Raw genomic sequence first — 25,538 nt, forward strand, 5'->3', positions numbered from 1 at the left:
TCACCACTGATGGGTGTGAAGGTGTTATTCAACTGGGATAACTCACTTTCCCATTTACAAGAAGTAAATAAGGCAAAGGAAGAACTTTCAAAACCAATAATCCAGTAAAGAACAGCAAGTATTTACCTCTTGGGAGATGTAGTAGAAAGATTAGGACCGGGAAGATTGGTTGAATAAATAGTGACAAGAGCTGGATCTGTTACCACAGAAGTACTTGAAGTTCCTTCTCCCCTGATAGATAGCAGTTTGTTTCAATTTCGTCCCCAAAATCAGCAAATCAGTCGAATTTATGAAGAAAATGTTAAATTCTACATCTAAATATGATTTGACAGATGACATTTGTGCACAAAACTATTAGTTTGGCACTGGCAGGTACCCACTGCCAAAGCAGGAGGTTGCAGCATTTTCTAGATTCTCTAGAACTTATTTGGAACAGTCAAAGCTGAATTCACAATGCAATTCAGACCTTGGTGAGAATTTTCAAGTTTGTTTCGTAACAGTGATAGGGAGATCCTAAAAGCTGAGCATGTTTTGCATGCTTTGGAAACACACTTGAAATTAAATAATGGAAGTTTCAGTAAAAATGGCAAGGACATTCAGAACAAATCATAGTCCAATACAGAAATAACTTTTATTTTGGCCAATGAAAGACACATATACAACTTCAATATCTCATTCGCACTATTAGCTCTTAAGTTGTTGTTTTTTTCTTAAAATTAATGAGTAAGAGCAATCCAGTTTGCCACGGCACCCTGCTTTTTGCTGTGAGCACTGCCCTGTGCAAAAAAAGTATTTCACAATAATGCTTCCCCCGCAATTAACAGCTTCCCATGCACATAACACGCAGGAGTGGCTGTGCCCAGTACCATTCATGGGGAGTGAATATATTGGGTCCATCACCTTCCAAAATAGGGAGTGGGAATCCACTGGTCCAGTAATAAAGCAGTGCCATTAAGCAGTGACAATTGTGACAAGGATAACACTTGCTTAATTATCAAATTTGGTGCAAGTCTGAGTAACTACTTGAGAATAATAATGACTTCTTCAAGTGTCATGTGCATTCATGTGTGGTGCAAAGCGGTTTTCCACAATAAAGTTTAGTCATGTCAGTGAACCATGAATGGATGGAACAAGGACAGAGAAACAGACCTTTGAGCTGGCAACGGTGGTTGTTCTGACACATCAGGTATTTCACAGGTCTGGGTAGCTACTGTATGGGAATGCTGGGTTTCCAATCCATTAGTTAGTTCTGTAGATATGCTTTATTCATAATAGTAACAGAGAACACACAATTTACGTCACCAGTCACATGTTTTGAGGCTATATATTATCTAGGTTAACATTCCATAAATCAGAGTTGCTAAACCTCTGGGAAATGCCAGTGTGAGTGTTCAGAATTTCAATAGCCAGTTCAATCATTTTGATAACAGAGGACAAGAGGATTGCTTTAGCCATAGGACACAAAGATAAATTCAGAGCTACTAATTTTGCACTGAACCTAGACTAAGCAAGGCTGCAATCCAAACCCCTCTTTTGCTGGGCTGAGGGGGACTTGGATTGAGTATAGACTTGCCTCCACTCACTTCAGCCAGCCCAGCTGGCCTCCTGCTAGAAGAGATGCCCCTTTCTGCTCTCTGAAAGGTGGTTCACTGGCAGTATCCCTGCTAGCACAGTCCAGCAGAAAGCACCCAAAAGGGGTGTTCTGGGGGCAAGGCTTAGCTGGCCTGGGTTCCCGAAGTGCTCCCACAGCCAGCACTTGACAGCATCAGGTCTGCCATGGGCCAAATCACTACCTAAAATTGGCACGGAGCTCAGATTTTATCTACCAGCCTCACTCTCCACTGCAGCTGCCATGAATAAGTGGGCTACAGATCTGTTGTGAGCTCCATGTTTTGCAGAGCCTTGGTTGCCGCCGCAAGCAATATGGATTACTCTGTTAGCCACACTTTAGTCCCACTGAGATCAGTGTGGTGTAATTTAATGATCTCTATACTGTGCCACTCATTTCAATGTATCTAAAGCATGATGTTAGTCTCAATCCAACCACCTCTCACACTTTTTTCTCCTTGCTAAAGGTTCTGTGGGTGCCAGCTCAAAAGGGGGGGGGGAAAGAGACGATGGTACTAGGATGATAATGGGAGCGTAGATAGGAAAATGCCTGCATCAGTACATCTCCTTTCCCTTGATTCTGTTTAGTGCAGTTGTCTCCCCTCCAACACACCCCCACCCTGGTCTGCTACAACCAGCCATCTATGCTGCCTACTAAGAAGCATCCAGATGTGAATTGCTGGGTGGGAATTAAGATTTGTGTGCTGTTACCACTGACAGCGCAGTCTTTAGCATATGCGCCGCCAGGGTGCAAAGATCCACCCAGCGCCCCCCAATTTAGTTTAGCCCCCAAATTAACTTTTATTATGATGTAAGAGTTAATTTCGCATGCACGGCGCACTTGAGAATGACAAGCGCCATCATTGAGTCTGACAAGCGCCGCCACTGGCACGGCACATCTTTGGTAAATGAGCGCATTGACAGCATTGACATGGGTCTAAATGTATAGCCTACTTCTTATTGTAGGTTTAAGTTTTAAGTTCCTTTAGATGTTTAGATGTTTTAATTTTTGTATGGATAAATGTTTGTTTCTGACTGACGGTTGAATAAAATCTGATTGATTTCTTTCTAAATGAGTGCACAAAGTTGAAAGTCCTTTAGTGAAACACTAGGCATACATTTCGGTAATACCTAAGTATTTATGTATTTTGTTTTTCTAGCTTGATCAAAATTATGTACTATTTCACAACAGGTAGATAGTTAATAGCTTAGGCAGCTTCAGGGGCGGGCACCTGACGCCCCCGAGGTTTGGCGCCTAGGTGCCGCGGACCCCTTGCATCCCCGGGTAAAGACGACCCTGGCCACTAAACTCCGTAAATGGATATAAGGTAGGGGGGGAAAGATAGCAGAGACTGAAGAAAGGGAGGAGACAAGACAGAGACAAGAGTCTTGGTGGAGGGAAAAAGGAGGGGCTGAGATATGTGGTACAAGTACACATAATGCATTTTAGGTTTCTGGAGTAACCAAGCAACTTTTGATGCATAAAGAATACTTTTTTTAAAAGTATTGCATTTTTTTCAACTCCCCCCCCCCTCCAAAAAAATAATTTTAAAAACAAGCAAACCTGGGAGAAATGTCATCCCCCCACCTTCAATAGCTTCCAAATTTCCCAGAAATCGTACATCTTTACTAGATACTATCTTTTGTGACGATAGACTGCCCTGCCTCCTTTCTTTTAGCAAATGCTTTGTGCCACTGGGGAAGTGGTAATTCTGTATTGATTTGTTTTGTATGTTTGTATGTGATACCAATAAAAGGTTTGATGATGATGAGAGATACTATCTTTGCAGTAAAACTGATTGACCCATCGTTCACCAGGGGAGGGGGGGCCCCTGCATCAGACCCATATTTGTAGCTCAAAGACAGAGCTAATGGATTACAGCTGAGAATGAAATGGAATCTGGTAGTTATTAAGAATTTTCAAGTATTCTAGCAGAGGGTGGGGGGGGGTCAGGCATCCAGGTAAGTTGAATGCTCATTGTGCTGGGGGGGGGAGTTTTTCTTGGACTACACAAAAGTGATGACAAAAGTTATGAGCTTGGGGCAAACTAAGCGGCTTTCCAGTCATTCAAAGTAGTCAAAATAGAAGCATGGGGAGTTTGGGTGAGATTTGGTTGCACTGCACACTGTCAAATGCAACACAAATCCACGTACAATGAGAATTGTTCAGTATTTTGATGCTATGGGTTGCAGCAAAAAGGGGGAGCAGCTAAGAAATGGAACTGCAGTAAAACCTGTGGTTATGGAAACGAACAGATAAAGAAGCACAGATCTGAGAAATGGGGTGGGTGCAGGCCTATAGTAGGAGATGGGGAGAGAAAGGGTTTTTTTTGGGGGGGGGGGGATATGTGCCACATGAAAGCGAAGAGAGAAAAGGAAGCAAGAGGAGTTCCAAGGAAAAGAGAATGTGCACTATGTTATCCAGAGGGGGAAAACTGATAAAGCAATAGTTACAGAAAAGAACAACTTTAGGGGGGAAGGGGAGAAAGAAAAAGAAAATGTGTTACAACTATTGTCAAAGCAATTAATCCTAAATGCATTAATAGAAATGTAAACATGGTCTTCAGAGTGATTTGCGCTGTGTGTGCTCCTGAGCTGTATCAAACCCCCCAAATAAGGAGGGCCACCAGAAGTCTCCAAAACACAGTTGTAATTGAGATTAATTGCCAACATTTAATGAGCAATTGCCAGAGAAGAATACTTTTTTTACACTATTTTTATAGTAGCTTGTGACAAACTGAGAAATATTTACTTTTAACTTTCTCAGCAAAAGCCGTTCATTTCAACAGGCCTTCAACAATAAATGTTGCTCTTGGTGGCGAACAGTGCCTATTATCATTAAAAACAAGTGCTTCAGCACTTTTAACATCGTTATTATGTATAGGTTTTTGTGGGATCCAGCCCACGTCATCAGATGCATGAAGCTATATCCATGAAAGCTTAGGCAACCATAAATTTGTTTTTGTTGCAAGAGACTAACATGGTTATCCTTTGGATAATATTGCCAAGGGACTAGTGATTCTGCACGCTCATTGTGTCTTGCAGTGGCTATCTCCATTTGGAGAATTCCCAGAATTTCTCTGTAACCTTTGAAACAGAGCACCACCACACCCTCCACCTTTGGTTATTCAAATACTACCGAGAAGTAGAAGAACCAGTTGTATAAGAAATGACTACTCTTTGCTCCACCTTCATCCCTCTGAATTTGTGAAGTAGGATTGCCATATTTTGAAGAACAAAAAAAAGAGGACACATTTGCCAACTTCTACTTTTAATTATGGATAGCTATGACGACTCTACCCATGAAAAAGGGAACATGTCCTGGAAAAAGAGGACATATGTCAACCCTATGTGAAGTGGCTCTTGGAAGTGTTTTAGACTAGTAAAAATTAATTGTACTATATAACAGCTGTATGACACTTTCAAGTGTTCAAAGGGCTCCACATGCATTATCTTACAATCACCCTGTAAGGGTAAGGCTAGATTCACATCATCCATGGTACTGCTTTAAACAGTCATGGCTTCCCTCAAATAATCCTGGGAGATGTAGTTTATTAAGGGTGTGCTTTGTGTGTATGGTGTGAATGTGGCCCTGGTCATTATTCTGTCTTGGTTAGACCACACCTGGAGCACAGTCCTGGGCACCACAATTCAAGACGGATATTGACAAGCTGGAACATGTGCAGAGGAAAGCAGCTAAGGTGATCAAGGGCCTGGAAACCAAGCCTTACGAGGAATGGTTGAAGGAACTGGGTCTGTTTAGCCTGGATAAGAGGAAACTGAGAGACAAAATTGATAGCCATCATCAAATATCTCAAGGGCTGTCACATGGATGATGGATCAAGTTTGTTTTCTTCTGCTCTGGAGGAATGGACCCAAACCAATAGCTTCAAGCTACAAGGAAGAAGATTCTCATTAACATCAGGGAGATGTTTCTGATGGGAAGACCTGTTTGACAGTGGAACAGACTCCCTTGGAACACGGAGGACTCCTTCCTTGGGGGTTTTTAAGCAGAGGTTGGATGTCATGTGTGATCATGTTGAGATTTGTGTGTTGCAGGGGGTTGGACTAAATGACCCTCAGGTTCCTTTCCAACTCTACATTTCTATTATTATTACTCTCCATATACCAAATGGGAAGACAGAGGAAGATGAAAAAGACCGGCCTGCCTAGTCGCCCAGTGAGTTCATGACAGAGGTGAAATTTGAACTGGAAACTGACTTCATAGCTCAGTTTCTTTAGCTGCTATAGGACATTCTTTTGATTATGAACCAAGCTGGTCATTGAAGGGATGGTTATTATGAAAATTAAACCTATGATTAGGTCATAATGAATATGAAATCTACAAAATGGGCCCCAAAACAGAGGAAAAACACTCTTCACAATAACATCTGCAAAATTGGGAAATAAGGTAAAACGTTCTAGTGTCAAAAAATTCACTGTAAATATTACATAAAAGCCACAATACATTCAAATAACGAAAGTGAGTTTACATTGAATCAGACTCTTCACAGCACAGTGGTGTTTTTGAACATTCCTGAAGACTACTCTCTATGGTGCAATGCACATGCATTAAACAGAGATGTGTCATTTTATTACATCAACAAACGTGACAATTCAGTTGAAGTAATAATTACTCAAACAAATGTGAGATTGAGGTCCCCCCCCCTAAGTGAAACAGCTTGTGGTTTTGAAAGAGTTAAACAGAATTTGATCACAAATAGCACACTATTTGTTTTTGGGTTTTTTTTTAAATTCTATAATGTAACAAAAAAGCAGAAACACATCTTAGTAGTTTAACAGCTTGCCCTGGCATATTTCAAGTTTTCTGCACACGTGGCTGTTAATGTCAAACAAGTGAGCAGTTACCTCAAATCTCCATTTCCTGTTTGACTTGCCCTAGAGATAAGTCAACAAATAGTGAGCTGAAAATATTGTTAGGCAGTTGACTTTGGAGAACTTGCATTCCCCACAAAGTAAATGCTGCAGAAGAGAACTTTTGAAGCTGGAACAGTTCAAGGATTTCTTTTGTTTGCTTTATTTGTAATTATAAATAAAAATATTTTTCCCTGAAGTAATCCTGCTGCAAGGAGGATCCTAATTAAGTATCTTTTTTTAAAAAAAAAAAGTAAGCAGAGCTTAAAGCTAGTAGGGAAATGTGGCTTCACCGGGTTTTGCCCTTCCCATGGAACTCTGGAATGGAAATTATGTGTGGAAACAGTACGTTGACAATGATGCTTAGAAAAACGGTGCAGCAAAGAAGAGGAAGAGTTGGCATTGTATTAAAAGGTGCCTCCTCCTCCTCCTCTTTGCCCATCTTCAACTCTGCAGCAACTCACGTACCCTACAGTTGGGATGGATATTCATTCATTCATTCATTCATTCATTCAGCCAGTCAGTTGTTTTGACTTGTCCAGGGCAATCCAAAGGGACTTAAAACCAAACAAATAAGACAATAAACCCCACACAGATACATTAAAACCAAGAGGAAAGAGAAATACAGTGGTGCCTTGCTAGACGAATTTAATTCGTTCCACATGTCTTTTCTTATAACGAAAAATTCGTCTAGCGAATCCCATAGGAATGCATTGAATTTTTTTAAAAAATTTTTCCCATAGGAATGCATTAATTGAATTTCAATGCATTCCTATGGGAAACCGCGATTCGCTAGACGAATTTTTTGTAAAACGAATTCGTCTAGCGAGGCAACCTCCACTAGAAAAAACCTTTCGTTAAGCAGGGCATTCGTTAAGCGAGGCACCACTGTACAGTAAAAACATTCCTCCCACCCTAATTCACTCTTTTGCAGTGCTCTTTTGTTATTTCCCTCCTCCCCCCCCCTAATGTCAAATGCTATAATTTGGCTGATTGACACTGGTCATGGCTTGTGGGCTAAAATCATGGGTAGGATCGATTAATTGCAAGCTCCTTAATGCAGCTGCCCAGGTGAGGGATGGTACCTCACTCCTGGCTGGCTCAAGATAAAAGTTGCAAGGAGGTGGGGTCCTTGTGCCAGAAGGACATACTCTGCTGATAGCTGGCTAGTCAGAATGGAGAGGTCTACAGTTCCCCTGCAGTGCTGTTGGGAGCAGATTAGGAAGGGTGCAGTCAGCTGGCTGGTTCATGACCCAAGCCAAGTGTTTGGCCACTTGTTTGGCCACTTAGCAATTTATCCCAACTAGCTTGAGTTGAACTGCCTGCACTTCTACGCTGTCTACAAGTTGCAGATTTGCTATCAGTAAAAATATGACCATTTAATTTCACCATGTCTTCAGCTGAGTGTAGGGAACAAAATACAGGCATTTCTATAAGAAATTTGCTGAAAAACACTACAGGTATATAGTGGCCTTCTTTGCCAATACGGTCAACATGTGTGCTATGCACAGAGTTCAAAAGACTTGAAGAATAAGGCAAGAGGGAAGAAATTAACTTAAAGGTAACATTTATTAAATACTCTTCAAGCTTCACAAACCATAAATTAAATCAATATGTATTTGCTATAATACATTATATTACAGAGTAATATGCACCATCAAAGCCGCTATTAAGGACAAAGAAAAAAACCACCCCATAATAAATAAAACCTACATTCACTACCTCATACTATTTTCATTGGTTGTTATACATGGCCCTGTTCCAGTGTTATTTTTCCTAGGTTTATAGCCGAGGAGAGTTTCTCTCAAGTTGAGCAGAGTTGCATTATGCTAACATTACTAAAATCCCCCAAATGGCCTCTTTTTCCTTTAATGCATTTGAAACATTTACATCCCGCTCTAAAATGCACCTACTACTGATTTCGAAGAAGCTATATAAGGAAACTAACAACTGATTTTTACCAAATTCAAACAAAGCTGTACAGAAATAGCAGAATGGTTTCTTAATGTACCATCCCTTTTCCATGTTAAACTACTGCAGCCTATTCTTTTTCTGCAATAGACAAGAACAGGTTCTTCTCTAAGCTACTTAGAATATTCTTTATGCCACTTGTGTGCTGGCTGCCTATTTAGATACTGATTTTAAAACAGAACATGTTCATCTCATTCTTTACACATCAGTAGGAAACTGTTAGAAAAAAAGTATAGAAAAGGCTAGAATTTCTCATGTAATCAAAGCTAATGGTTTTCATTTCTTTATTTGCAAAGCAAGTGGAAGAGAAAGAGGAAGAAGGAAGGGACACGTGCGTTGTTTTTAAAGCTTGGCAAGTCACTGGACGTTAAGGACACGTGCTGAGACGCCATGGTGCCAGTCACGTAATTTTGTGTATCTGGGACCTATGATGTGAAGGGGAACCTTTTCCCTGTGGAAAGAAGTGACAGAAGAGATAGATAAGAGAGGAAAGAGGTTTGCATCGTGGCCCCACTGCATGCAAGAACTTGAACATGCAGGATTCCATGCATTTTTAGCAACTCTGCTTGTTTACACTAATTGTACTTGCACTCGGATGCAAATTTCATAGAAGTGAAAGGGTTTTAAGAGAAAGTAAACTTCTAGCACCTAAGGTTGACAAGAGACACATAACAATGTGTGGTTAATACCCACTGAATTCTCAAAAGCCAGAACAAAGCCTGGTTTTTCAGCTGTTTGGGGGGGGGGGTTCTTTATTGCCCTTGTCCCTCCCATGGCTAGCTAAATCAGAATCGTGTAATATAAGAAGCCATGCAAATCTTCAAACTGCATTATTTACACAGGTCACAAAAATTAGCATTTCCTGGTGCAGAATCTTGATTGATTTTCAAATGCCAACTCCATGCATCTCTTTAACTCTTTTGAACACAGCCCTGCCAACGTATTTGCCTTTAATTGCACCATAAACTGCAAGGCCACTATATCACAAGGAATATAGTCCTTTGTGATATACTGCTAAAGCCACAACAAACACGCCACACTTCCCAAGCACTTATAAGTCTGCTGCGACTGGTTGTAGAAAATCTGTTCTGTTACAAACTAGTGATGGGCAGACCAACTACATCTGATTCAGAACTGATCCAGTAGATACAAGTTTAGAAAATAAAAAGAGTGTGTAAGGCTTTCTGCTTCCACTTGGTAAGCCAACAGGTCCCACTGCTCACCTACCTTGGCCAAGACAGACTTTGTATTCCTTATGGCAAAGTTTGGGAAAGCTAAATGTCTATAGTGGAGACCAAAGGCTGGAGAACCTTTCCCTCAAATGCTGTTGTACTATCATTCCAGACCATTGGTTGGGACTAATGGAAGCTGGAGTAAGTGGTCTACAAAGAGGATCCCAACCAGGACAGAATGGGTACAGGCTACAGAGAAAGCATTACCACACATGTACATTTGTTCAAACAAGTGGGCATCTTTAGAATCCTACCAGCCTGTCTCCTTGGTAATGTCACTTGCTTATCAAAGCGAACATTCAACGTAATTGTAAACATTCTCATGCCACTTCTATGAAAAGTGGCCCAAAGTTTAGTAACCACTGCATGATTTTGAGAAAAGAATCATTTGCTTAATGAATGAAAGGGACCAAATGAAGTTAAGGAACGCAATCTAAAGATGAATGGGGTACCCAATATTCAAGATGAAGCACCTTTAAAAACTCAGTATAGATCTCATTCTCTGCTTTCTCGCACCTGCCTTTCCGTTTCTATACACAGCCTGTGAAAATTGGCCAGGTTTTATAGCAAAATTCATCCTTGCAAATGTATGTCAAGAGTTTAAAAGGGGGCAATACTATGTCTTGCGCTACTATCTACAACATGCAAACACTTTAAAAATGTCTTGAACTTTGCACCCACATGAAGAATTTTTTTCAAACTATCAATCAAAAACAAACCATGCAACACATCAAATTATATTTCAGATCAATAACTTACTTTGCCTTCTTTGAATCATCAGGTTCTGGTTCTTTCACTGCAAATAAACAAACCACTAATTACATTTCCATCAGAACACCACAGAAGTTTCTGCCATAATCCACAGAACCACTAAGGCTAATTTCCTTTATGAAAAATAATGACATTTAACATCCTCTAAAATCACAAGTGTCTTAGGTAGGATGCCCTATTTTTAAAGGAAACCTACTAGGTTCGTGACCACCATTTTTTTTATGGGCAGCTCAATCCAATGTTCAGCCAATCTTGTAATTATTAACAATTTAATCTATAAATCTTAGTCCTGAAGTGTAAAACTATTGTTTCAAGCTTTTCGATATGCCTAACCAATCACCACTTTTTAAACTGTTATGATTTTTTTTTTACCATTTTTTACCATTTTTAATCAACAACACCCCTCCCCAATATTTTCTGACATTTCTGTCTGGCTGCTTACACACCATACATGTAAAGCACTTTACACACACACACACACACACACACTTAAGAATCCTGGGAACTGTAGTTTACCCCTCGAAGATTTGTAATTCCTAGCATCCTTAACAAACTACATCTCCCAAAAGTCAGCTGAACTTTAAATGATTGGTATATATATGCAGCCTCCCTCTTAAACAAAAATACTTTTGTTTAAAAGAGAGTGGGTGAACAAAAGTACTTGTATTTGTAAGTATTTGTAAAATGTGATTGATTGACTAAATGTATGGAATAATCTCATTTGAGAAGTTAAACATCACATTATGTGACTACTAAGGTTTCCAGGTATTATACCTGGAAAGACTCAGGCTATTATTTAGAACAGGTATCCCCAAACTGCGACCCTCCAGATGTTTTGGCCTACAACTCCCATGATCCCTAGCTAACAGGACCAGTGGTCGGGGAAGATGGGAATTGTAGTCCAAAACATCTGGAGGGCAGAAGTTTGGGGATGCCTGATTTAGAACAACAACAAAGGGGGGGACTTTTTCAGAGTAACTTTCAGAGACTGGCAAAAGTAATAGAAAACATTGAGCAAACTCTCCTGGTAGCTGGGATCCAAAAAGCTGTTTAGACTCATGCAAGGGACTTATCCTACCCCACTGGGAAGTTTTCTTCTTTCACCACTCAACTCTCAAAGTGCTTTGGAAACTCTCCTCGCTTTCCAAAAGGGGTCTACTGCATAGCATGCAATGTACTGCTATTGTAGAAGGTAAAGGGACCCCTGACCATTAGGTTCAGTCGCGAACGACTCTGGGGTTGCGGCGCTCATCTCACTCTATAGGCTGAGGGAGCCGGCGTACAGCTTCTGGGTCATGTGGCCAGCCTGACTAAGCCGCTTCTGGTGAACCAGAGCAGTGCACGGAAACGCTGTTTACCTTCCTGCCGGAACGGTACCTATATATCTACTTGCACTTTGAGGTGCTTTCGAACTGCTAGGTTGGCAGGAGCAGGGACCGAGCAACGGGAGCTCACCCCATCGCGGGGATTTGAACCACCGACCTTCTGATAGGCAAACCCTAGGCCCTGTGGTTTAACCCACAGCGCCACCTGCGTCCCAACACTGCTATTGGACCCGCTGCTATTGGACACACAGAATTAATTATACAGCTTTTTATTTATTTTTTTGCCACTATCTGCTGAAGCTTCTATAATACATGAATATAGGGCAATGCCAAATGCCACAACCATTCAGAAAGTGGAACTCACTGTGTTCAGTGCCAGTGATCTGCGCAAGGATGCGGAAAGAACGTGACTGGGTTGTTCCTGTCCTTGGGTGCCAATCCTCTGTATCCTCAATCAATCGTTTCTTGCTGTTGTTGCTGTGAGTGGGTGGGTGGTAAAACTCTGTGTTTGTATACACAACATGCTTCCGAGGTGGACTAACAGAATAGAGAAAAGATGGAACACCAGTAAGTGAAATAAAATTTAAACAGCATCATTGCTATTACTATTATTATTACACTAAGCTGGTTTGCACGCCTTGTTAAACCACAGTTAACATACCTTGGCTTGTTGCACCATCTAAACCAGGCATCCCCAAACTGCAGCCCTCCAGATGTTTTGGCCTACAACTCCCATGATCCCTAGCTAACAGGACCAGTAGTCGGAGAAGATGGGAATTGTAGTCCAAAACATCTGGAGGGCCGAAGTTTGGGGATGCTTGATTTAACCCTCGCTCACAATTTGCTTATATCCAAATGGTAAATCCTTGAAGTTTGTACTTGGCGCGAAAACACGTTTTTTAAAACAGCCACCAGTACACTGCTTGTTTGCATTAAATCATAGTTAAAACATTAACTATGGTTAACACATGTGAACAACCACTGACTGAGATCGAGACACTAAATACATTGAAATGTATCGTCCATTTTTGCAGGTAAATCCATTTAAGATTCAGTCCTGCCCTTTTGTCATAATGGTTGTATATGATGTAATTTGCAAACCTTATGGAATGCATGAACATCAGCTAACATTGCAACACGTGAAGCAACATTTTCTCTCTTTTTCTTGGCTTGGTTCACACATTAGCCTCTTAAAGAGATACTGCATTCTTGCTTTGCGCCTCTAGAAATAAAGAAGGGAGGCGCCATTATCCCCAGATATAAACATTGCTTAGAATGCTTCTAATGCTAACTTCCTTCCCTATTATGCCTACACTATCAGATTTATACAAGACACACAGCATTTCTCAGGGTCCAGTGTCTAAAGTGCTCTTTTTAAAATCTAGGTACCAGGGCCTTGTATGCAAAGGAGCCACAGCACAAGTTAAAAAGAAACATTCTTAAAAAAGAAACAAGTCACCCATGAGAGTGGAATTTTGCACATTTGTTTTACCCTTACTTTGCATCTCGTGAATCAACTCTTAAGGAACCATTGCTTTTGCCACATGCAATACAGTCATACCTCAGTTTGCGACTGCAATCTGTTCCGCGGAGCCAGTCGCTCACCGAATCGGTCACTCCCCAATGCACGCTTCTGCGCGTGCGCGAAGCGCCGATAGAGTGCTTCTGCACACACACACACACGCTGCGCAGATCACTTCTGCGCATGCACGTGCTGCGCAGATCGTTTCTATGCAGCCAGGCGCCACGGAACCCGGATGTAAACACTTCTGGGTTCGCGGTGGTTGGAAACCGAAGCGGTCGCAAACGGAGGCGGTCACAAACCGAGGTATGACTGTACTGACTTATCACTGCTTCAATCTCTAGCACAGTGGTGGGCAAACTGTGGCCCCCCAGATCAACTCTCATCATCCCCAGCCATTGATCATGCTTGTTGAGCCTGATTAGAGTTGCACTCCAACAACATCTGAAGGGCCACAGGTTTTCCACCTCTGTTCTAGCACTACTCAAAAGTAAGATGAAGAGCATGAGGAGCCAGAAGCAAAGTTTGTCTGATTTAGAAACTGCCCCCCCCTCTATCTGTTAATACAGAGGCTGATTGTGCATATGGAGAACATTTTCCAGCATCTGTAGATTATGAATAAGCCAACATTATCTTTCTCACACAACATAAAAGCTCCATTTGAAGCATGCACACACTGCTGAACTACACATACAGGTGAGCTTTTGGCAATTACCGTTTAGGTGGGTTTTGCCTTTTATGTGTTTGAAGGGCATGGTAGAAGTACGGAAAGAGTCCAGTATGAGGAGAAATAGGAAGGGGGGGAGGGAGGAGACAGAAGACAAAAGAATTAAGAGCAAACAGTTGAAAGTTTCTGTTGTATTTGATAACCAAATATACTTAATGTATATATTTCCCATTCTTCTATTTTTTGCATTCTCACCCTGCCTTTCTGTCCCAAGCAAGAAGGATGCCATTACAGATATACACAAAGATGGTGACGTAAAGGAAATGGTCAGTACTGTGAACTATTTGTCGCTAAATACTGTACCCACTAGCAACAATTGAAGGAAAGGCATTCGTTTCTTTACTTGTACACATATAATCTCTGCCATGTGTGCTACAATGTGTCAGTATGGGATGAAGAACAGGACTGTTTACAAAAAATATAAAATACACCCTGTTCCATTAGCATAAATGTGCACACGGGGTCTTGTGGACTCGTTGCCCCTAGTGATACGTCTGTAAATAGACCCAATACACACGTAAAGGTAAAAAAGTTAAAGGACCACTGGACGGTTACGTAAAAGGCACTTCATAAATAATCAGTAACTGTTTTTCTTGCTCCTTTTCTCCATTTTTGTTTCTCATAACCTAGACTAGTTGGAAAAATACTTGCAAGTATTAAAGTATTAAAAATAGTCTATATATATATATATATATATATATATATATATATATATATATATAGTGCCCCCCCTTGTGCTGCTCTGGTTCACCAGATGCAGCTTAGTCATGCTGGCCACATGACCTGGAAGCTGTACGCCGGCTCCCTAGGCCAGTAAAGTGAGATGAGCGCCGCAACCCCAGAGTCAGTCATGACTGGACCTAACGGTCAGGGGTCCCTTTACCTTTACCTTTGAGCAATAGTCGCCTTTGACTGGACATAACCATCCAGGTGTCCTTTACCTTGAGCAATTGGTTCAATATGTGTGCAATGCACAATTAAATTTACCATCAAGAAATATTACAAAATGGGAGAGGGAGAGGCCGGAATCCTTCTCCAAATAAACAGCTCGTCGTATTAACATGAGTCTTTTTGGGCATAATTTGTGTGCACAAAGATTTTGTATATTCTTATACAACTGTGTGATGTTAACTTTACAATCATTTTACTTTTTAACTAAGAAATCCAGGGGTTAATTACAAAGAATATCTACAGAATACAGCATTGTTTTATGTACTGTTGTGAGGGAAAACATGCTTAAGTAGTTAAGAGGCAAATTATATTAGTGAAGTACTTACACCTCATCAGGGTTACTGAAGGAAGGGAGGGACAGAACAACAGACAGACAATGGAGAAGATTCCAGGGTGATGGAGGGCAGATAGGAAATTGCATATAAAAGTGAAGCAAGAAAAAGTTAATAGAAAATTAATTAGGAAATTAGAGCAAATGAGTAAATCAAAATCAATAAGATTTAATAACAGGCTCACTCAAAATCATGAACCTATTAGTTAAAAGCTAATGGATATTGTGAATGGCAAAGGTTAGCCTAAGTTCTTTTTGTTGGCCCTTTCTAGTAGTTACCAAGTTTGGTAGCAAGATGGTGCCACAGGCAAAGCTAAAGTTAGAGTGCACTTGCTTCTTTTCACAAAGTTAATTTATATACCGGTAGTAATGATTTTAGTTGACTCTAGCCAGGAAAGTAGGGATGGGGAAGCAGGTAGGAAAAAATGGGTACTAAACAAATCTTTAGCTATCTGAATTTTAATTGCAACATGCTTGAGAGGCTGCAATCCTAAACATAAGCTCTTGGGTGTAAATCCCTTTGAACTCAATGCAGCTTACTTCCATGGAGACATGCATAGGATTGTAGGATAAAAGGTCTAATTGTTACAATTTTTATAACAGTAAAATTAATCATTATTGTTTCTGTTATTGCTATTATTATTGCTACAAATGAAAGCTAAAGACGCACACTACAACAAAACTTCTTATTTGGTTAAAAAAATGCATACAGTGTGCAGTGTAAAAATGCAAACAATTAAGGTTAATCACTTTTTAATAAGTGCTGCATTTGTCTTGCAAATGTTGAATTCTAAAGCACAACCGCCATGCATGCTACTTCTTAAAAAATATGAAAACACAATTCCACTCAAGGTGCCACTGATACTAACTTTGTCACTGTGGTTTCCTGCAAAAGAAAAAAACAGCAATTCGTATGTTTATTGTACTGGCTTCCCTAACGCTGCATCCTGAACATATGCCAGGGTCACCGAAGTCCAAGTGCCTCCTCATATTTTTAAATGAAATATGTCAGCAAACTTGTAAGAACACATTTCGTTCAGTGCGGTGTCAAGTGATCGGTCCGATGCTAAGAGAACGTTGTTCATGCATAGGTTGTTGACAAGACAATAAAAAAAAACCAGAATGGCACACAGCAACTTAAAAACCAAGCCAGCCCATGCTGCAGTTGAACATAGTCCTCTCGTCTCAGGATAATGATGAACTGACACACGTGAACTAATTTTTTTCTTCCCACTGGGAGTTTGGGACGTTGAGCGACATTTTGCTAATCAGAGCTCATGTGGCATGGTGATCAAGAACATGCATGATGCGTGTGTGTCCTTGGTTCATATCTCAGCTCAGACATGAATTTCCCCAGAGTAATATTAGGTAAGCCACATAGTGGCTTAGGTAAGATCATAGTGGCCTACCTTGAATACCTATTGTAGGAAGTACAGTGGTTACCTCGACTTACGAACGACTCGGCAACTGAATTTTTTGACTTATGAATGGGGCAAATGGCCGCACGGTTACGAAACCGTGGCGGTTTTAGATAGGGTTTTTTCGACTTACGAATTTTTAGATGGGGTTGCTTCGACTTACGAATTTTTCCATTTCCAATGTATTCCTATGGGAAATCGCATTTCCAATGGCGCTTTTCGACTTATGAATTTTTCCACCTACGAAGGTGCCTTCAGAACTGATTAAATTCGTAAGTCGAGGCACCGCTGTATTGAAATAATCTGAACATGGCAAGGTTGCAGTTCTGTGCTGCTTGCTCTGCTGCCACATCTAAAGCCCTTGCAGCTTGCTTTGCTTGGGGCAGGAAGTGGGGGTTGACTTCATTTGTTCCCCCTGCCACCACCCATTTTTCTTTTTTTAAAAAAAGGGAAAGCCTAACCGGGTATAATGGGAGGGAAACCAACAATTTTACCTCTAGGGCTGGAGTGGTTTCAGGCCCAATAGATAGGTGTGGAAAAAGAGGAATCTGGATCTACTCTCCAAGCATCACCCTGAAATGTCCTGTCTTGGGTCCTGCCACCACCGGAAAACTACTAGCAGTACTTTTGCTTCTATTTTGTCTCTGTGTTTTTTTTTAATGTCCTCTATGCTGGGTTAATGAAGGGACCTGTATGCAGATGAAGGTGATGGCTGGCCCTGTGTGAGAGGCAAGGAAGGGAAGATCTCCCAGCGTGGGAGGCTGGGAGAAGAAAGGGAGGCTCCCAGGTAAAAGCTGGGAGGGTCCACCTATTTCTGTGTGAGACAAGGGTTAAGATCTACCTGTGAGAGAAGACGTTGCATTGTTTTTTCTCTTTTTTCTGGTTTTTCTTTAGACTAGTTTGCTTTTTTATTGTATTTAGATATTGGGATAGATAGATAGATAGATGACAGGTGATAGATATAGATAGATAGATAGATTAGATAGATAGATAGATAGATAGATAGATAGATATAGATAAGATAGGTAGGTAGGTAGGTAGGTAGGTAGATGATAGATAGATAGATAGATAGATAGATAGATAGATAGATAGATAGATAGATAAATAGATAGACAGACAGACTACTAGCAGTACTTCTTCGCTGGCTTTCTGAAAGCCTTCTGCTGGCAATACCAAAGACTTTTCCAGGGGCGTTAAGTGCCATCCTGGCAGTGAAACTGCTCTCCAGTGAGACAGAAGCCAAGATTCCTCTGCTAATACATATAAAAGTAATGGCTGTTAATATGCAATTTCAAAGGTCTCTTTATATAAATACACTTCATTCATGTGACACATTTTGATTTAGAATTTGTAATTTCATTTTCAGATTTATAGAAATGACTGGAAGTTCATTTTGCACATAAAAGGGCTATCCTTGCTCTCATTTCAAACATTGACAAGTTGCCAATTCATTTACCTTTCTTTTTGAAAAGTTTTTTTTTGTTTATTTAGTGCAACAAGACCCTTTGTTGCTTTTGCTGTTTAAGAGACGTGACGTGGGTACCCCTCTGAAAATAGTTGCCTGAATTAGTTTCTAATTTCTGGAAGCAATTGTACTAGAACTATGGCCTCAAGCCATGCACAAAAGCATGCTTGTACTTAATCTCAAAGTGCACTGCATGTATAGATGTGACATGCTGCGGACTAGGAAGACCTCCAGTAAACAGATTGTATTACTGAGGTCTAAATATATTTATAAAAAGGGCAGTGCAGCGTCTTGCTGTTTAATCAGCACTAGATCTCTCATGTGTAAGCAAATTCTTGTCACACTAATAATTGCTCAAGCATCATTTGAAACCATAATATTTTCAGTACAGCTAAGCCCAACAAGTCTACATCTATTTCTTTTTTACTTCGCTAGATAATATCAGAAACTGGGCTTTGAATAATATTGGAAAATTGGACAATTGCTTAGCTAGATTGCACTACTGCTAGATTTTTGCAGTGAAGAATATAATGGATATATACGCTACCTTAAGGCAAGTTAGAATGAACTATATATATATATATATATATATATATATATATATATATATATATATATAATTTGTTCTGTTATTTATTCATAACACTTATTTATAAAACAGTTTGGGGGAAATGAACAAGAAAGTACAAAGCTCAAGGCTCCTCATGTGACCCCAAGGCAAGTCAGAGCCCCTTCATATCTTCAATATGGAGATAATGGTATTAATATACTTTATGATATTCTTTTAAGAGTTCCTGGAGATCATGTACATGAAGCAACTTAAAATTATTTCTTAAAAATTATACCGTGCAAAGCATTATATAATCTAATGACCAGAATTTTCACAGTTTGCTAAATTTACTGGTTAGAAAGCAGTTTTTAGCCTGTCATCAGATTTCAACTGGGGGTCGGGAGGGAGAGACAGCCCCTGAGCCTTGGCAGAACGAAGTCATTTTCGTTGTAAGAAATTGTATTTTAATGCGAATTACCGCAGCTGAATGGCAGCTCCCACGCCTTTGCAAAAGATAGCTCTTCCTGGAAGGCTGCAAATGGTTTGCCAAGGTATATTTATGTTTTTGTTTGCTTTGAGTTGTCAAGAACTCTTCCTCCCTATTTTAGATAGTGTGGAACTATAGTATCATCTGCTCATGAGAGTTGTAACAATTGCTATACCATCTGTGCAACACAAGATGCATAAGGGTTGCATGGTAAGCATTCTGTCGAAGTAAATGTGCTGGCCGGGGTGGGCATTCCAGACACAAAGGTCAAACCTTTTATCTCTCAAAGCACTTATGTACTTTCACTACACACATTAAATAGAGTGGAGCTGACTTTAAAGTGCACATGTACAAATTGGGCTAAAAAGGCTTCGTTTGCTACCTCTCTGTGTGAAACGCCTTCTTCTAGAACTTGGTCCATCTCATTATCCCTGGCAGGGATGGGGAACATATTTTCCTATAAAGGGTATATTTGCTAAGGGGCAATCTGTTGAGGGTTGAATGCCAATGGTATAAGAACAATGACCGGTGCTATATTTCTAGAAAAAGAGGCGCCAGACCTCACCATGAACCCACCTGAGGGTTCTGCCAAGTTCCAGCTGAAAAAAAGCCCTGATGGTACCCATATGACCTTACCTGGACCCAATGATCATCATCTGAGGCCCTTCTTTACGTGCCTCCTCCATGAGAAGTCTGGAGGGTAATAACACAAGAATTGGTCTTCTTTGTGGTGGCTCCACGTTTGTGGGTTGCTCTCCCCAAGAAGTATTTAGGCGGCAGGCAAAACCTTTCCTCTTCTTCCAGGCCTCTGGCTAATTAAACAATCTGTGGCCTTTTAAACTGTATATGTTTTGTTTGTTTGTTACTATGATATACATTTTTGTGTTATAAAATTGTAAACCGTCTGGTGATCCTCAGGTGAAGGTGGCATAGAAATTAATTTATTTTTTAAAGGGTGGGTGAGATGGCAAACCATTCTCTCTCAATATAGCTCCCTCTCTTTTTTAAATCTCTCTTCATGTTGTGAAATGGCAGATTGCTCTTCGACTACTGACGTCCCTGGAGCACTTTCCCTATCTCCTCTTTCCATCATTCCATCTTTTTGGCCTGCTTCCCATTTCTGATAGAGTCCTCCTTATCCCTCACCCACACTGCATGAAATTAGGCTGAGAACCATAAGCTCTCCGCACCTGGCCTCAGTAAAATAGTATAAGGTTAACTGCTGTGAAAGGATTAAAATAAGAAGCAAGTCACAGGCCTCAGTGTTTGATGAAATCAAGAATGTCCACAAAAACTTTCCAAAACTTTCCACAAAACAACATTGTCTATGCCACATACTTAAAACTTGCTCAATTGTCATTTCATAGCCCCAGGGACCACTAGAAACTGCAGTTTTGTGAGAGGACTGAGGTGTCTCCAACACATAATTCCCAGAACTCTCACCTAACAATAGTCCTTAGGATTCCTTTGGAAGCCATTGCAATTAAAGTGGCTTAAAACCATGTAAGTTATTGGATACGCAGCCAAATTTCACCGAGAAGCTGTGTTTTTTTTAAAAAAAAAAAGGGTAGAAAGACAGGTTGATAAATTGCCTAGGAAACCCTTTTTAAGACCATCAGAAGAGGGGGTTTCCTGAAGCCACCTACCCATTTTGCTCTTTACTGTCACCCTGGTTCTCTCTGAATCCTCTTCGCTGTCCCTCTGCCACCTCCTGGGCATTGTCGTTGAAAGAGGTGTTCGAGGATGCATTGTGTGTGGGCTGCCATGGGATATTAACTGCAGGTTTAGCAGCGCTCAGCTCAGGTGAACGCTGGTCAGCGTGAGACTTGGCGTTAGCATGCAGTCCGGAGGCGGTGAGAGTGGGAGGCGTGACATTGGCCAGTGGTGTAAGGGAAGCATGTGATGAAAAACTCGCATGAGCTGGAGTGAAGGCAGATGATGGCGATGGAATGGACGTGATCTTGGAAGCTGACATAGACCCAAAGGGTCTTGGGGCCTTATTGAAGGCTATGTTGGCTGTGGATGAAACTTTGGGCACGACTGCGGGCGGAATGGGCACAGGCTTAACTAGATCCTTAGGCTCTACCTATGTGAAATAAAAACAACAACACACAAAAATACACAAGAAAGCCACACAGACACACACGCGCACATACAAATGGCATGCAAAATATAAGTGTCAACTGTTGCAGTTTCATCTTGAAACACAAACTGATGACCAATGAAGGATTGTCCATTACACAGCTTTACCCACAAAGCACTAGCTCTAATCACAAACATGGCATGCACTACTGAGGAGCTGGGGACTGACCAAAAATATTCATAATTGACTGGGCTCAAGTGTTGAGAGATAAAGGAGACTCACCCAGTGCAAGAATCAGAGCTAAGTAGTGGAAGATGCAAAGCCCAACATAAATATCTTTCTTTTTTCAGCCTGAATTGAATAACCATTTCACCATTTTCCAATGTAACTAAGGGAGTTCTGGGCTTGTGTTTCTTGAATTACCATCTCCCTGTGAATCACTGCCAACCTCTTTTTCATTCAAGGTGATTTTTCACAAGCAGCTTGCTATATCACATGGGGCTGTGTTGCTCAAAGTGTGTGTGGGGTTGTGTGTGTTAAAAAGTTCTCTTAAACACATCCAGGGTCCTCGCAACTTTTAAAATAGTTCACTGTGCTGTATAGCCTTCATTTACACACTTCTAGGGAAAATGTCAGAAAAGGGCACCCGGAATTATAAAGGGAATGGCCCAACTGTTTTCGCAGAAGTTTGTAAATGAAGGCCATACAGTAGGAGGAACGTTTACAACATTTGTGGCCTTTCAGTTTAGAGGAAAGCCAAGTAAGAGGGCACATGAGAGAGGTGAATGGAACTATCCATGGAGAAAGTAGATAGAGAATTCTCTCTCTCTCTCTCTCTCTCTCTCTCTCTCTCTCTCTCTCTCTCTCTCTCTCTCATTGGGATACCCAATGAAGCTGAATGCTGCAAGATTCTGGACAGATGAAAGAAAATACTTCCTCCCACAGTGCATAGCTGAATTATGAGATTCACTCCCAGAAGAGTTAGAGATGGCCACCAACTTGCATGACTTTGAAAGAGGCTTAGATAAATTCAAGGAGGATAAGGTTATCAGTGACTACTAGCCACAATAGTACTGCCACTACTGTCAGAGGAAGTATGCCTGCAAATACCAGTTGCTGGGAATTGCAAGCAGGGCTGCTTTAGAGCTCAGGTTCTGATGGCAGGATTCTCATGGGCATCTGGTTGGCCACTGTGAAAACAGGATGCTCAACTAGATGGGTCTTTTATCTAGCAGGGCTCTTCTTACCAATAAGACAGAAATTCCTGGCTACTATACTACTCCTCAGGTTGCTTAATTAAAAGGCAAATTTGCATATTTGTTCTGAAAAGGGAATCTCAATATGAGGCATGAAGCACCTACCATTTCCACATTTAGTGGTGGTTTTTTTTTGGGAGGGGGGGGTATTCAGCTAGTCATGAAACTCAGGTCTAATAAAGTTAGATGGAATCAGACAGAAAAGGAGTATTCAACTACTAAAAAAGACAGGGACAACCTTAGGTCGCCTATCACAAGTATGTCCCTTTCAAGAAGCTGTTTTCTGCCTTTCCAGAGTTCTTTTTAGCTACTGTATGAACTGTGACTTAACATCCAGCCCCCCCCCCTATATTTTGGAGACTGAAGCCATAGCAGTCTGTGAGGAAGATACAGCAAATGTATCCTCAGTAAAAAACAAAAAACACAGTTGCACACTCAGGTCCTATTACAAAGACACATGAACTCCATAATCTCCCAGAAGGCTTTGTACATGGTTAAGTACATTCTAGAGGTAAGGGAACAATGGACTATGGTAGGTAGTGTGTGCATGATGTTAATATAGTTTGGTCCTGATTGAAACAGGTATTTCCTTGGTATTGTTGCTTTTGTGCCCAGCTTTGAACTCCCGTATTATCCTAGTGAGCTATGGCCTGCCTATAGCATACCCAGTCTGCAAAGATAGGGCTTTACAGATCAACACCATTTTTGTTGCACTGGAAGAGCTCTTCAATTAATACATGTTAAGAGAAGGATTTCAATGAGTTAATTGGTTACAGTGATACGCCCCTGGATTTGAAGTGGAGGACTTACCTGTTGCACAGGTATGGGATCAGGTTTCGGAGCAGAAGGTGCTCTGAAAGAAAGAAAAAAGAACAGGCCATGTAAATTCTAAAGAAACCTACCAGATGTAGTTCAATAATCCTCTGAATCACTATATAGCCTCTAACAGCACAATCCAATCAAAAGCTAAGCAGTTGGGGATCCTACTGATTTAAGCAATGCTTAATTCAAATAAGTGGTATTTGTCAATGGACCCACAGAGCTTTACACAGTGTATTAGTTTTCTTAGAATCCAAAATCTTATTTCAAACTGCAAGAAATCAGTTGCTTAACTTAGTATTTGACTAGCAAAGCATTTGCATCCTAAAGTTGAAGAATGGCTTTGGAGTATATTGGATGCATTCGTAACAGAAACATTTCCATGCTTAAATTATGACACAGCACCACACTCCAATGGGTTAGCTAACAGAAACCACACAGTTCACAGTCTATAAGATGGTGGTGGCAGATACAGGAAAAACACATGTATTCTATCATCTAGTTATAGTCAATAGTTTGGGCTTCCTATTGGATATTGGTGTACCATGTATACATTTACCACTGATCTGCAAGTAAAGAAAAATCCAAGGAGAATTTAGAGATTCCCAGAAAGGCAAAACACTTAGGAAAATCGGTGATTGAATGGAAGGAATCTGATATGGTTAGAAACTATTTCAGAGGGCTCTAACTCTTACCTACTGAATCCATACTGATTACCACTAAGAACAAATAAGACTTTGGCTGGATCTAGACATGTTCAAAGAGGCATTTCAGTTAAATGCATTGTAAATTTTGTATGAGAAATCAGGCTGGCAAAAATGGAACTCCACAGTGCTATCTGGTATCACAGTGTTATCAAGTATACAAGGCATATAAAGCACTTTTTCTTGGCCAATGTAGCGGAGTCCTTTGCCTTCAAACAGTTTTGTTCTCCTGTTTCAGAGACCATCCACTGGGAACATCCAATGAAGCATGATTACATGGATCCCAAAATAAACATTTGGATATATCAGTGTTAACATGTAATTACAAAGTACAGTAGTCAGTTTATAGAAATACAATGAAGAAATGGTCATGGTTCAGTGGTAAAACACATGCAGAAGGTCCCAGGTTCAATTTCTGGTAGGACTAGGACAGTCCTTGTCAAATCATGAAGAGCTGCTGCAATTTAGGAATAAGCTAGAAGGGCCAGTGTGGTTCTGTATAAAACAGCTTCCTAAGTACATAGAAGCAAAACCTAAACAAAGGTAAAGTTTCAACTATAGCTGTAGCTAATGAAAATGGTTGCTTTCTCCGTAGTTGTACATATAAAATGAAAAACATGTATTGTTCCCGTATTTGCTTTCATCAGGTCTGGCACAATGGAGTGGAAGAAATCAAACTACAGCGTTTAGAGTTTCAACTAGAATCTTAAATCTCGACTTTCTGTTCCATAAAAAATCTTTTCTACATGCAAATGGAACACTTCAAATTACCATGTTTATATTTGATGTCATCCTTACAACATAAATATCCAAAGATATGGTCCAGGCCCCTATGACTTCAGTGCCTGCATGCAGAGGGGTTGCCAGAGTATTAAATAAAGGCTTATTGCCCCCACCCCACCAGCACACAGATCATACTGGGCAATTATGGGGATTAGGAGCCCCTCCCTCTTTGAGTTTGAGTAACTTGCCCTGAGTTGAGAGATGAGGCTGGGTGAGGCTCAATGAGGGGCATGCAGACGTCTCAATCCGTATATGAAACAAATCTCCCACAGACATGCAAGAGAGGTTTGCTTCAAAAACCATCTCTATCCCTGCTGCTATTTGCACATACTAGTGTTTGTTTATAAAAGAAAGCAGCATTTCTATGGCTCTGCAGCTGAACCTAAAATGCAGAATTAGTGTAGGCAAGGCATGGCATTGAACGAATTCCGGCGATAAAACTGAATGCCTTCCAATACGTTTCTTATAAATTTGGGATTCTATTACTTACCACCACCACCCTCCCCCTCAACACATTGTGGTTGGAAAATAACTATCTGCCCAGAGATTCCTGAAATGTTCTAACTGCTACTACTCAGTTCAGGGTTATTGTGTAAGATGGAACACAGAACCGTATATAAAAAGCAGTTGGGTCATCAAAATACGAATGAGAAAATTGCT

At 40.6% G+C, this 25,538-nt stretch overlaps 1 protein-coding gene across 11 annotated transcripts in view; it reads right to left on the reverse strand.

Annotated features, from left to right (window-relative positions):
- Positions 1–25,538, reverse strand: part of PDLIM5 (PDZ and LIM domain 5) — a 138,985-nt gene that overhangs the window by 41,229 nt on the left and 72,218 nt on the right. For 8 of the 11 annotated variants that reach the window (XM_088660501.1, XM_035112566.3, XM_088660500.1 and 5 more), the window contains exons 4-7: positions 23,383–23,425; positions 20,880–21,319; positions 12,147–12,319; positions 10,446–10,482 (exon numbers count right to left, since the gene is read on the reverse strand). In XM_088660501.1, coding sequence (XP_088516627.1) covers positions 10,446–10,482; positions 12,147–12,319; positions 20,880–21,319; positions 23,383–23,425 — 693 coding nt within the window. Of the gene's footprint in view, positions 1–126; positions 232–1,149; positions 1,261–8,033; positions 8,906–10,445; positions 10,483–12,146; positions 12,320–14,019; positions 14,038–15,308; positions 15,324–16,182; positions 16,200–20,879; positions 21,320–23,382; positions 23,426–25,538 lie in introns of those variants that run through there. The other 3 variants (XM_035112570.3, XM_088660503.1, XM_035112569.3) reach the window with 3 other exon arrangements.

This window comes from Zootoca vivipara, chromosome Z1, assembly GCF_965207765.1.
Source record: "Zootoca vivipara chromosome Z1, rZooViv2.hap1.1, whole genome shotgun sequence".
Taxonomy (NCBI): Eukaryota; Metazoa; Chordata; class Lepidosauria; order Squamata; family Lacertidae; genus Zootoca; species Zootoca vivipara.